General features: G+C 35.2%; 1 protein-coding gene across 23 annotated transcripts in view; it reads right to left on the minus strand.

Moving 5' to 3' along the window:
- C2CD5 (C2 calcium dependent domain containing 5) overlaps window positions 1–13,043 on the minus strand; it is an 88,746-nt gene that overhangs the window by 13,231 nt on the left and 62,472 nt on the right. For 21 of the 23 annotated variants that reach the window (XM_070493910.1, XM_070493908.1, XM_044775219.2 and 18 more), the window contains 8 exons: window positions 11,030–11,194; window positions 6,904–7,044; window positions 4,852–4,915; window positions 4,388–4,449; window positions 4,068–4,166; window positions 3,484–3,573; window positions 2,902–2,989; window positions 1,860–1,946 (listed from right to left, as the gene is read on the minus strand). In XM_070493910.1, coding sequence (XP_070350011.1) covers window positions 1,860–1,946; window positions 2,902–2,989; window positions 3,484–3,573; window positions 4,068–4,166; window positions 4,388–4,449; window positions 4,852–4,915; window positions 6,904–7,044; window positions 11,030–11,194 — 796 coding nt within the window. The remainder of the gene's footprint in view (window positions 1–1,859; window positions 1,947–2,901; window positions 2,990–3,483; window positions 3,574–4,067; window positions 4,167–4,387; window positions 4,450–4,851; window positions 4,916–6,903; window positions 7,045–11,029; window positions 11,195–13,043) is intronic. The other 2 variants (XM_070493911.1, XM_070493891.1) reach the window with 1 other exon arrangement.

Consider the following 13,043-nt stretch of genomic DNA (forward strand, 5'->3'; position numbering starts at 1 on the left):
GGAACCGAGGCTTAACTGGCTTAATTAGAGGCTAATTGGGCCAAGTTCTCCGACTTTATCAGTAGTAGAACTGAGAAGAGAACCCAGGTCTGTTGCTTTATTACGCCAGCTCAGGGCCCCTCTCCACGCTCCTTCAATGAACTGCAAATATTTTACTATTGTTCACATACGACTTATTCCTCTCAAATTCTTCTTTCCTTGTTCCTCAGATCACAGAGTATCATTTGTACAAAATACACTCATGACCACAATAAGCACTTGTTATAATAACCTTGGAAAACATTTTGAAAGCTACTGGAGAAACTATAAGTTATCAACTGTAAGAGTTTAAATCTAATCTTCTACAGAATTCAGTAGCTATTAACAACACGGTAAAACTGAGCTAATAGGGGCTCCAAATCCACAAATACATATTCCTATGGCTTGGCAATTGACCAAATCTTTTTTGTTGCTAATTGGGTTTTTGGTTTTGACTTTTTCCCCCCTGCCTCCACCCTCAACCCTGACCTCCCCCTCCACCCAGCCCTGTCCCTTGCAGGGTAAGGACACATGCAATGATACCTAAAAGTGGTTTGGAACTAACTCTGTGTGAAACAGAAGTTTCTGTATAAAGCCGGTGTTTTAAAAAAGAAAAAAAATTCTGTCTAGTCAGTTCAAGGAAGATCTTGACAGTTCTGCTTTTTATTCTGGAAGTTATTGTTAATTCATAAATCTGAACTGAGATTATCTTTGGATTTGATTTTTCCTCTCTATTCATTCTTTCAAGGAATTGAGGTATGCTAAAGTTCTCTATGGAGTTCTAAACTAGAATTTTAACTCAGAAGAAAAGGAAAGAGGTTACCAAGTTAGAAAGCTCAGAATCTGAAAGTAGCTTATCTTTTCTTCTTGAAAACATGAAACAGGATCTTTATCTACACAGATGAGCCTTGCGCTGATTTAGTAAAGACTCTATTGACATATATGCAATGTGAATATAAAACAATTCTGTATTATAACTAATTTGGTTATAACTTAGAAAGATAAAATAATTAACAAGTAGAAATCATAATTTCACTTGTATTATAAAATGTAAAACTTAGAAAAGCTAATTTGATTTTAAATAACAAATACATCATTTCTCAGAATAAAGAATTTAGGAAAAAACACAAATTACATTTATTATATATGTGATGCTATAAAACAAGGTACAGCAATTCTGGAAATTTTCATAATAAAAACTGTACTGAAATAAGAAAAGAAATGGAAAAAACTACCTCCCATTTTTCTCGAAAGATTGTACAGATCTAAGTAAATTTACTGCTATTCAGTTAAGGGACAATTATTTTGCATTTGAAAAAAATGGCAGCATCCTGTAAGTACATAACAATGTTTCTCAATTATAACCAAGGCACCAAAAGACAGAAAGTTCATCCTTTTCTCATTGTACTGCCCCCACCCAAAACCTGTCTACATATCTTCTGAAGAAAATAAGTATTGTGTTGTCTACGAAAACCCAAAAATTTTTGTAAAGGTTTGATTGTTGCTGGAAAAAAATTTACTGAATAGAATATAAATATAAACTATACCATGTGGGAACAGGAACTTTGGGAAATCCAAACCTCTGAAAATAAAATTTAACACATTTGAGGAAGAAGAAGGGAATATCATATGAAAAATCACCTTATTATGATGAGATTACTCGAGAAATTAAAATGAGACGAACATTACTCTCCCCCCGTTATGAACATGAAGAAATATACAATGAGGAAATGAAGAAGAAATCCTCATCCCAAGATTAAGTAAGACTGCCTGCGATGAAGAAGCAAGTGCAAGGAACCAGACACTAGGATTTGTGTTTGCATTTCCCTTGCTTAACCAACCTTTAGCTGGTGGAAAAGGATGAGAAGGAAGTGAATCTGAACAGAGTTCCAGTGGAAACTGCAGAAGTTCTTCATTATCTGTAGAGGCTTGGGAGGCAAGAAAAACACTAGTTATTTAGTAATGATCTATTATTAATTTTTTAAAAATTAAGAATCTGGGATAACAGACATATTCCCCCCCAAATCCAATTTATTCTGGTTATTTTCTCTTTGGTCTCTCCATGGGGACCCCTCACCTGTATGGTGTTGAGAGTGATGCTATCTTCCCTGGCAAGACTGTTGTGAGATTTAGAAAGGATAATGTGTAAATCTCTTAGCACAGTGCCTTGCAAATAATAAGCACCCAATAATTATTATTATTATCCTACTCTTGGTACCATACTAGTTTCTATGATACTTAAATCAGTTATTATCTATCTTTTTTGATAAATATCCTAACACATAATCATTTAATACACCTATCTGACAGTAATTCAATGCTATACATCTAGAATGTAATCAACTTAAAAAATTTCAGATCAATCATGAATATTCTATTTAGCCAAATACACTATTTCCCTCTCCTTTTTTTCAAAACAGATACATGGTTCCTAATAATTTGGGTTTGTTTGGAATATATTAAGAATGGCACTTCCTAAATCTTACTGGATAAAGGACAACTCTGAGAATCTGCTGAATATTAAGGGAACTTTCCCGAGAAAAATACATGATACATTAGTAGGTTCTCAAATGCCTTAAGGACCTCCTCAGAGATCCTAGGATAGGAACCTCTAAATTACTGCAGAATTAAGCTATAACCTAAGTCTAAAAACCAGTAGCATTCTCTATGTAAATATACCAGTCAACTACGTATTCACGTGTGAAAAATATCGAGTCAGCCATATGCATATCCACACAGTTATTTTGACAAAGATAAGCAGAAAAGTGGCACTATCTCTTCAAGAAATAAGTCATTTATTTCCTCTATCTATCCTCTATATGTTATCACTGAACGATAAATGTAGATAGACATGAACTATGCTCCCAACCATCACAGGTTTACCTCTTTGCAGTGACTTCTCAACATGTGCTTTAGTGGTCTGTAAAGCCTGATTTTTGTCAAAAGTTATTGCAACTGCTGTGACCGTAACCTAGAATCAGAGAAACAATGATCAGCAAAACAACCATTGCCCAAAGAAGCTTCCCGCAAATCTTCTTCAGCACCATGGAACAACTTAGACTAATTGGCTAATTTGCCCTTCCTGCTTAAGATTCTCAAGAACGACACATAAACTCAGATATTCAGACTACAACTAAGTCCAACATTTACACCTGAATCTAGATATTCCAGAAAGAGCTCAAGAACCTTCTCTAAACAATGGGACTCGAGGAACCCCACAGGAGGACACATGCAGTTCTGTGTGTATACCTATGTATACATTCGCTAGAGCACACATGTGACTCCACCTTCAGATAACCGGAGTTCAGAAAGATGAAACACATACGGTCTGATTCACACTAATACAGTTAAAAAGATTTTGAAGTAAAACAGCTTATACTTATTTAATTACAGTAAATTTATAATATTAAAACAGATCAGATAAAAGCTAAAATCTTCCTTAATGGTAGACTGAATCTTAATTACCTGAATTAACTCATCTTCAGGCAGGGATACTGTAAAATTTACATGGCAAAGGCAGCAGGGGATCATCGACCGTAGTTTAAAATACAGGCTCTAGACAACAGAAAATATTAGTATCATCACTTCTGTTAATTTAAAAATTTATAAAAACTAATTTTTTAATGCACATTCTAGAAAATGGAAGTTGAAAAGATCAAAACAAAGCTGGTCCACTTCTGTTTTGTCTATTCTCATATTAAGAATACATTTTTCATATTTAAGCAGACAATAAGATTAAATCATATTTATCACTAAGTCATAAAAAATAATCTAAGAAAAAGGTTTTTTCATACATACATATGCAATAGATGTTTCTGAAGTTTAAAGCTATAACACTTAAAATATATTTCTTTTACAGTATGCTATATTAACATGGAGAGGACAATTTTAGCATTTTACCTGATAGCAGAGTTAAGATTGACATGTAAATAAAAATAATCCAGCCCACAACTCTGTAAGGTAGTCCAGACAATATATACACTTTTCTTCTTTTAATTTCATGATTCTTAGAGTTTTAACCAAAATATAGTTATTCAGAAGGTTCCTACCTTGAGCAAATTTTCACAGAGGTCATTAAAGTTCTTATTGAGGGCTTGATTAGTCAGGTTAAGGCTGCTTAACCGGATTACTCTTACTGATGTGAACATCTAAATACAGAGAGACATAATAGCAGTTATTTTATTATTTTTAACTGAAAACTGTAACAGTTAATAGAACTGCCAAGAACGAAAAATAATAACTAATGTGGTATGAAAAAGGATAACATTTCAATTGCAATAAGGAGGTCAAAAGGAAAACACATATTAAGAAGGAACTTGCTAAAGTCAAGTATGTTTTATTTGCTTAAAATTAAGAATGACATGTTTACCTGTATTTCAGATGTCCAATTATTTATACCAGGCATAATTTCTGTATTACAACTATAAAAGCCTGCCAAAATAAATTATAGTTAAAATATATGATAATATTTCATTTGGTTTTGAGTTAAAGAATAACATTTTTCAATTACTACATGAAGTTCTAACTGTAAGATCCATTCATTCTTTTTCCCTAAAACTCTATACCTTCAGGAAACTTTAGACCATCTTATTAAATTATCAGGTTTTTTTAAATGTATAAACAGAAAAGGATTTATTAAAAATCAGTTCATCTAAGTTCTAACATAAATATTTTTAAACTGTATGTTCTCAGCCTTGGAGCAGCAAAGCACCTAACAGGATGTGACACTGATAAAGTCTTTAAAGTCTATAAAGTAAGTACTATAATAATTATGAACTAAAATACTGATATGCAAAACTAGTCTCATCTCAAAGATAATTTTCTTCTGTTCACCTGAAGGAGGAGGAACATCAGTAAGTAGAGAATGTACATCTTCCATAGCATCTGTGTCATCAATCTGAAAATAAAAGGATTAAATCACTACATAAGTAGTAAATATATAATCATTTCAAGTTTTTAAAAATAATTTTTAGTTACTATATAGAAAACATAAGAGTCAAGGAAAAGTAGAGCCATTTTCCCCTAAGTTAAAGTATAAAACTTGAAAAAAATTTTTTTAACATCTGTACATTTCTCCACAGTAATAATTACAAACACTTCTAAATGAAATATTTTACATTATGAAGTATACTGAGTTGGAAAAAAAAAACCAAGCCTTTTCTCAAGCTGTTATGAGGGTATGTCTCAAAAGACTTAACAAAGATACCGTAAGCAATCAGTATCTCTATTTGTTAAATTAATGGCGTACAATTAAAAAAAACAATCTTTTGACTAAATACAGAACTGCTTTAAACTAGAATTGAGTAGGGATAAATTTAAAAGCATGTCTAAAAACGGTAAGTCCAAATCCTCTATTTCTTACATCACAATATTCCATCGTGAATAATAAATAGTGAAAATATCCAACTGGACATTATTGACATTCATCTGTACACTGGGGGTCTAAGTCCTGACTCACACACTCTAAGCATCCCCCCCACATCACCCTTGGATGTTCCAGAACCACTTCCACTTCACTTTAGCTACCCACAGTCACAGCCATACCTCAACCCACTATTCCCCAAAACACTCCACACCCAGATGTCAAGTATACTCAACTACAGTCCCTTCTCTTACTGAATGTACACCTTGCCCTCAGTCTTTCACCCACATCTGCAGCACTTCTGCTCTCTACTTAGCCAGGATCCCAGGATCAGAAATAACCAATAATGCTCTAGATCAAACTTCTGGTAATGCTAAAAATCACCTGGAGAGTTTGTCAAACAGATTCCTGGGCCCTACCCTGAAATTTTCATTTACTAGGTCTGAAGTAGGGGCCCCAGAATTTGCATTTCTTACAAGCTCCCAGACCGTGCTGAGGCTACAGGTAGTCACAGCACACTTTAAGTAGCCAAGTAACCCGGAACTCTTTACCTCCTGAACCTGACGTATTCTTTCCCCAACCTCCACTTCCTTCCATTCTCAGTCTGTAGAAAAACATGAGAAGGCACAAATCCGTACGGTTTGAGATTTTTTTACAAATTAACACCCTCATCTCAGGTAAGCCCTGTGTATCTCCCATGGCTGACATCCTGATCACATTCATGGGCACCGTTCTAGACTCTTCCAACCTCCAATCCCATCCCAATATAATTCTACCATTAGTTCCTGCTTTACTGAGATCAAAGCATCTGATTTCTTCTCTCAACTGCTACCTTACCACAACATTTCTGAGTATCCTCATTTATTTTCTTTTCCTTCAATATCAAAGGAAGATCATTTATCTCTTTCAAAGCTCACCATTCTACAGGGGAGGGCAGGGGAGCCGATCTGGGAGGGAGCAGGCAGGCTCCATAAACCTTTCATGCCACATTTCTTCTCCAGAGACGTTAGTTCTGAGTATGTTTTTATAATGCAAGTTCATTTATAGCTTCTGAATTCAGAAAACGTTACACCCAGAAGTCACAGTGCTTACATTATTATAATACATGTAAAAATGTTATAATTATAGTAACATGTTATAACATATAAAGCAGGTAATAATTATAGTAAGTGAAAGAAGCATACTTTAATTTATTTAAATTCATTCAGGCTTACGAAAATAGCTCCAAGAGTTTAACATTATTTTAATTTTGTTTCAACCCATACATTATTTTTTCCAGAACCATCTCCATTATTGTATCAGTAATCTGGTATTACTAATATTACAAAAAATTACTGGTATTACAAAAAAATATTACCAAGATCGATATTTTCAGGTTTGCTGTAATTTCTATAATAAAATATTCTTTGTTATTTATAGCAGTTATAATGATACAAAAGTATCACATCAATTTAGGATTTGATGGTAAAAATGTACACCTTATCTTCCAAAAACTCTAAGAAATTAGTCCAATGCAATAATACCTCCAAAACAAAAGCATCTTTTTTCCCATGTGAAAGGTCCAATTCCGTAACTTCATCAGAGCTTTCTGATTGAGATCTTAAAAGTCTTGAGCGTTGTCTAGGTTCTGGAATGGGCGATCCTATAATCTCTTCAGATATCTCCTGAAAGACATGTAACTGCTCTGTACCATATAAGACTGTCTTTTTTAGTTTGTTTTTTGGGGTTTTTCTTTTTGGTAAACTGCAATCTTTTCATATTTTTCATTGAGGTATAAGTGACATATAACATTATATTAGTTTCAGGTGTACAACAAAATGATTCGATATTTGTATACTTCAGTTTGGTTTTAAATTTTTATATTAATAGACAATTACCCGTGGGGGAAAAAAGTTTGTAAAATATATTCACAGTCTATAATGATACCCTTTATAACTCTAACTAACTTTTTATAGAGTACATAGGAACTTCCTTTGATTGATAATAGCAGCCTTGAAACACTAATCCAGAAACTTCATACTGTCACAGACACAGAACGCAATACTGACATCTAGTGTACAGAGAAGACACTAAAATGAATAGGGAATCGGCAGTCCTTCCAGCTCGGAAAGTATTTTCTACTCAGTGTTTAAAAGTCCTAATAGCTCATAAAGAACTAAAGATTTATGTCCCCAAATAGGATTCTACTCTTTTATATCTTTCCTTATCCAGTGGTAACTTTTCAAAGCTCCACACAGTAAAATATAGAATATGATAAATGTATGTATATGTATGTATACATAATACATATATTATGCATGTATTTGCTGTGCAACTTACTAAGCTAAACAAACTTTGGCAGTTACAATAACGATCTTTTAGAGGTAAGTGTATGATGAAATCTTATATGGGTCTGTGAGCTTTCCCCTATTCCACAGCCAAAGAGTAGAGCTAACTAGAGGTTCTAAATATCTGTTGGCCACAAGGAATATCGGGAGAATGTGGATATGTGAGCACAAATGCAAAAGGCATAGCCTATTGTTGGCGTAACAAAGCTATCTTTTTAAAAAACAAGGAAATTATAAGAAAACGTTTTTTAAAAACATAGCTTTAAATGTTCATTGCTAGTACATACATTACAAAAGACTACCACCAGTTTCATAACAGCTATCTATGCATTACTTTCACATCCATTTGTTTTATTTGCACTCCAAATTAACTTGCCCTACACAAATTTGACAGGGAGCCTACTATAATGACTATAAAATGAGAAAGAACTGCAGTTCAGAGGGAAAGCAGTTTGCTGGGTTTGAAAACTAGCAAGTGAGGAACCTGTCTAGAGCACTTCTTTTGACTCTGAGTGAAACGTCCTTCCCACTAGATTTCACCTTTCTTTTTGTAACTTTACAGTAGTTTAAAATTCAGTTATGCCTCTGTTGACTGTATCATGGACCTAATAAATTAACTTTCTGGCATTTAATATATTTTAGATTCATACCAAGGTTTTATCTCTGATACTGTTATTCTAAAAGTTCTGCACCTTATTTTGATACCTTTGCTTGACAGAATTATCTCCATTTAAGTGGTACTACACTACTGCATTAGAAACATCTTGGGGGGCTGGCCCCGTGGCCGAGTGGTTAAGTTTGCGTGCTCTGCTGCGGCGGCCCAGGGTTTCGCTGGTTCAGATCCTGGGTGTGGACATGGCACTGCTCGTCACGTTGAGGCGGCGTCCCACGTGCCACAACTGAAGGACCTACAACTAAGGTATACAACTATGTACCGGGGCTATTTGGGGAGATAAAGCAGGAAAAAAAAAAAAAGATTGGCAACAGTTGTTAGCTCAGGTGCCGATCTTTAAAAAAAAAAAAAAGAAATATCTTTCAATGTATTGAGAAAAATAATCAAGCAATAGCATTCACTCCAGCTGGGGCACCTTCCTAAGAGAAGGAACACTCTGACCCACATTTTCAAGGTGGGAATATGTTGTTTTAGAAAATTGAAAAGACAGAACTGTAATCTGAGTAGTGGCCTGGTACACTGACTTTGTCAAACAAATTCTGAGATGTTAAGCTAAAAGACTGTAATAAGTCAGTATCGAAATAAGGAAAGACAGTAGAAGGTTCATAAGTTGATTACTCCTTTTTGCGGAAATACAGTCATATAATCAACACATGAAATCCATATATGCTGAAATCTTAAAAATCATAACAGATTTATTCCCTCCTCTGAAATGTACTACTAAAATAGGAGAAGTTCAAATAAATTACTGGATGAAGTAATTTAACTCACATTCTGATTTAAATACGTCTCTGTCTTCAAGGGGCTCACATTATAGTAAAGGAAGACAGACATGTAAAAAACAAGCACAATAATATGTAATAGGCACTAAACAGAAGCACATACAGCTACAACAGCAACACAATGGAACAGGGTCAATTCTTCCTATGGGAGGCCAGGAGGGAAGAATAGAGCTGATAAATACTGTTGAGCAAAAGCATTCGGCTCATGTCAATAGAACAGATAAATGGAGCCCTAACACATAGCTTTGCAAATTCTTCTCCCCAACAGGCATAAACACTGTTAGTAGATGTTCAAATATCAAAACATAATTAAACAAGAAAAACAATGTATTGCAAACAACGTACTGCAAACAGTCTACTGTGTTGTGTGAAAAGCTTTTACAAAGGCTATTTAAGTATTAATATATTAACACATCAACTTTTTTTTTTTGAGGAAGATTAGCCCTGAGCTAACATCTGCTGCCAATCCTCCTCTTTTTGCTGAGGAAGACTGGCCCTGAGCTAACATCCATGCCCATCTTCCCCTATTTCATGTGGGACGCCTGCCACAGCATGGCTTGACAAGCAGTGCACAGGTCCACACCTGGGATCTGAACCAGCAAACCCTGGGTCGCCAAAGCAGAACGTGCACACTTAACCACTGCGCCACCAGGCCGGCCCCCACATCAACTTTTTCAGATGTTCTATATCAGCACAATAGAAATACAAAGCAAGCCTCATAAGTAATAAAATAAAAAAAGAAACAAATAGAATAAACTTCAATAAAATATTTCATTTAACTCAATATATCCAAAATATTACATTTTCAACATGTAATCAATATAAAAAATATTCATGTGGCATTTTACATTCTTTTTCATATTAAGTCTTCAAAATCCGGTGTATACAGTATTTTACTTACAGCACATCTCAATTGAGACCAGGCGCATATCGAGTGCTCAATAGCTACATGTAGCCAGTGTCTACCACACAGAACAGTGTAGCTCTAGGTTATATCCTTAAAATTCCTCCCAGCTTAACACTTTGCTAGAAAGCTATAAATCTGAAGCTAGAACTCAGATCCACTGTTCCAGAAGACCAAAATTCAATAGTATATATAAAATAAAATAAACAACGTTATTCAAACACTTTCCTTTTGTATAATATTTCCTTTTGAAATACTGTTTCAGAAGTACTTCATTATCAGAGACTCCTAAAACAAATAGTTTCTTTCTCACTCTAACACATCTTTCTTTCAATTCAGACCACACCTCTAAGGCATCCGTAGGGTAAGAGGCATTGTTATACCAACTGGACACTTGGGCAGAGACTGACTATGGAAATGACTGGTAGGAATATTGTAAGAAAGCAGCTGAAACTGAAAAACTCTGTATTCTATCACATTTTTACCATAGATAAGCAATCTTCCTTTTTACTAAAAAAGAACATTTTAAGCCATTTATTTAGTCATAGTATTTATCAAGAGGCTACTACTAAGAGGAACTGTTCTAGGCATTAGGAATATACAGCTTTGATGGAGCTTCATTCTACTGGGTGTAACAAGCAACAGACAAAAATCAAAAACATATCTCTGTGTACACACACATACAGAGATAAGAGAAACAGAAAATAATAAAACACTGAAGGGGGATAGGAAGTATCAAAAATTGATGGGAGAGTTACAACTTTTAAATAGGATGGTCAGAGTCAGTCTCCCTAAAAGAGACATTTGAGCACAGACGTAGAGGGAGGTGAGAGAATGAGTAATGAGAAGAGCAAATCTAAACAGTAAAAAAATATCTTTTATGTCCCAAATAAGATAAACTAAAAATACACTAACATCTAAACAATAACTTACGTATTCATAACGTAGACTTATCTTACTTACCGGAGGATTGATTTCATATAACTCTTTATTCTTAGCAATCGTGTCATTTATCTTCTTTTGCATATGAGATATATGCTGTTCATATGAACCATCATTAGGAGTCTTCCCAGCAATCTGAATACCACCAGGAGTTGGTAAAGCTGCTAAATAGACACCTGTAGCCGACTTGTAAAAATAATGGGGAAATAATCAGAAAAAATATCTGAAGAATAACAGTCCTGAAGTTTTCATATTTATTAATGTGGTCTTTGCCCTATAGGAAAAAGAGTTAGCATCAGTGTAAGCATAGGTCACATGTGGAAGGGCACAGAGAAACATTAACCAGGAACGGGGTTAGTTGCTTCCGGCTAGAAGCCCAGGTAGATTTACTTTTCACTGCATAGCCAACTGCACTTTAAAATGTTTACTCATGATTGTAAAAAATAAATTACATTGAAAAAACAGCTTAGAAAAAAAGATAAAAAGTTGTTAGAAAGTAAATTTTTCATGAATGAGTAATTTACCTTTAAAATGTAGAAGTAAAAGGGAAACTTTTTTTTTTTTTTTTGGAGTAAGATTAGCCCTCAGCTAACTACTGCCAGTCCTCCTCTTTTTGCTGAGGAAGCCTGGCTCTGAGCTGACATCCGTGCCCATCTTCCTCTAGTTTATACGTGGGACGCCTACCACAGCATGGCTGCCAAGCAGTGCCATGTCCGCACCCGGGATCCGAACCAGCGAACCCCGGGCCGCCGAGAAGCGGAACGTGCGAACTTCGCTGCGCCACCGGGCCGGCCCCATAAAAGGGAAACTTTTTGCAAAGCAAGTAAATAAACTGAAGTTCAGGAGATAGGAAACTTACTCAAGATCACACTGTCAGTAAAGGTGGAGAAGAGATGTGAACTTGTTTCTCACTCCAAAACACAAGAACTTTTCACTATCTCACCCTACCTCCATAATGACCAAGGAAGAAAACTTTACTTGATACAGATTTCTTTTAAATATTTAATCAAATGACTATTAATTTCTGACTCTGTAATAGTACTGCATGCCATTAGTGCTTGAAAACTATTAGGGGAAATACAAAACAAGATAACACACACATACACAGACTTATGTGCGCTTATGTATAAACATGTTTATCCCAGCAAAGCAAAAAATATATATAGAAGCATAAACATCAAATTGTGAACATCAAAGGAGTGGAACAGGGAAAAGAGAAGATGATTCTCCTAATTCTAGATATTTGTGTATTTTGAATTGAGTTATTATTATTTTTAAATTAATCAACTGCCAATTTTGTAAAAGTTCATCCTAAAAAGGGTATGATACTCTATGATGAAGTCTGCACAGTAGATGAAAGTGATCCTCAGACGCTCTCTCTTGGTTTGTTTTTTAGTGTCCCTGACTGCACCAATGACCCAGTCTCTGATGCCCATCCTCAGAATGCCCTCTGCACCACATGAAGCCTTAGTGCACCATCTCCAACACTTTCTTAACTGCATTCACTAGAGGCAACAACCCAGAATGGCTGAGAACACAGACTCTGGGACTAGATAAGCCTGGGTTTGAAATTAAGTTCCAGTACATGTAACCATATCACTCTGGACAGGTCTTAACCTGTCACAGCACCCATTTTCTCCTCTTGTAAAGTGAAGATATTATATTCCTTCCGAAGTAGCATGTGCCGGATACCCAGTGGGCACTCATCAGAGATTAACCATCATGGAAGCTACTCTTGGGACTCTGAGATTTAAGTGCACAAGCTAAAACAGAGCACAAAGATCCAAATCTCAAACAGCTGTAATTAGTGTCACTAGTGATCAAGAAGGAAAAGATTAGTAAGAATCAGAAAAGGTGGCATTTGAGGCAGGCAGGAAGAATTATACCAGGATCACAAACTAGCTTCCTGGGACTCAACCCTCAGAAGAGTTTGATACAGTTGGCACAGTGTTTTTTAAACCTCTGAGTTTGAATCAAGCTCTTAGTTCCCATAGACACCTACCAATAAGTATCATTTTATATTCATCCCAAATTA

Source organism: Equus asinus, chromosome 22 (genome assembly GCF_041296235.1).
Source record: "Equus asinus isolate D_3611 breed Donkey chromosome 22, EquAss-T2T_v2, whole genome shotgun sequence".
Classification (NCBI taxonomy): domain Eukaryota; kingdom Metazoa; phylum Chordata; class Mammalia; order Perissodactyla; family Equidae; genus Equus; species Equus asinus.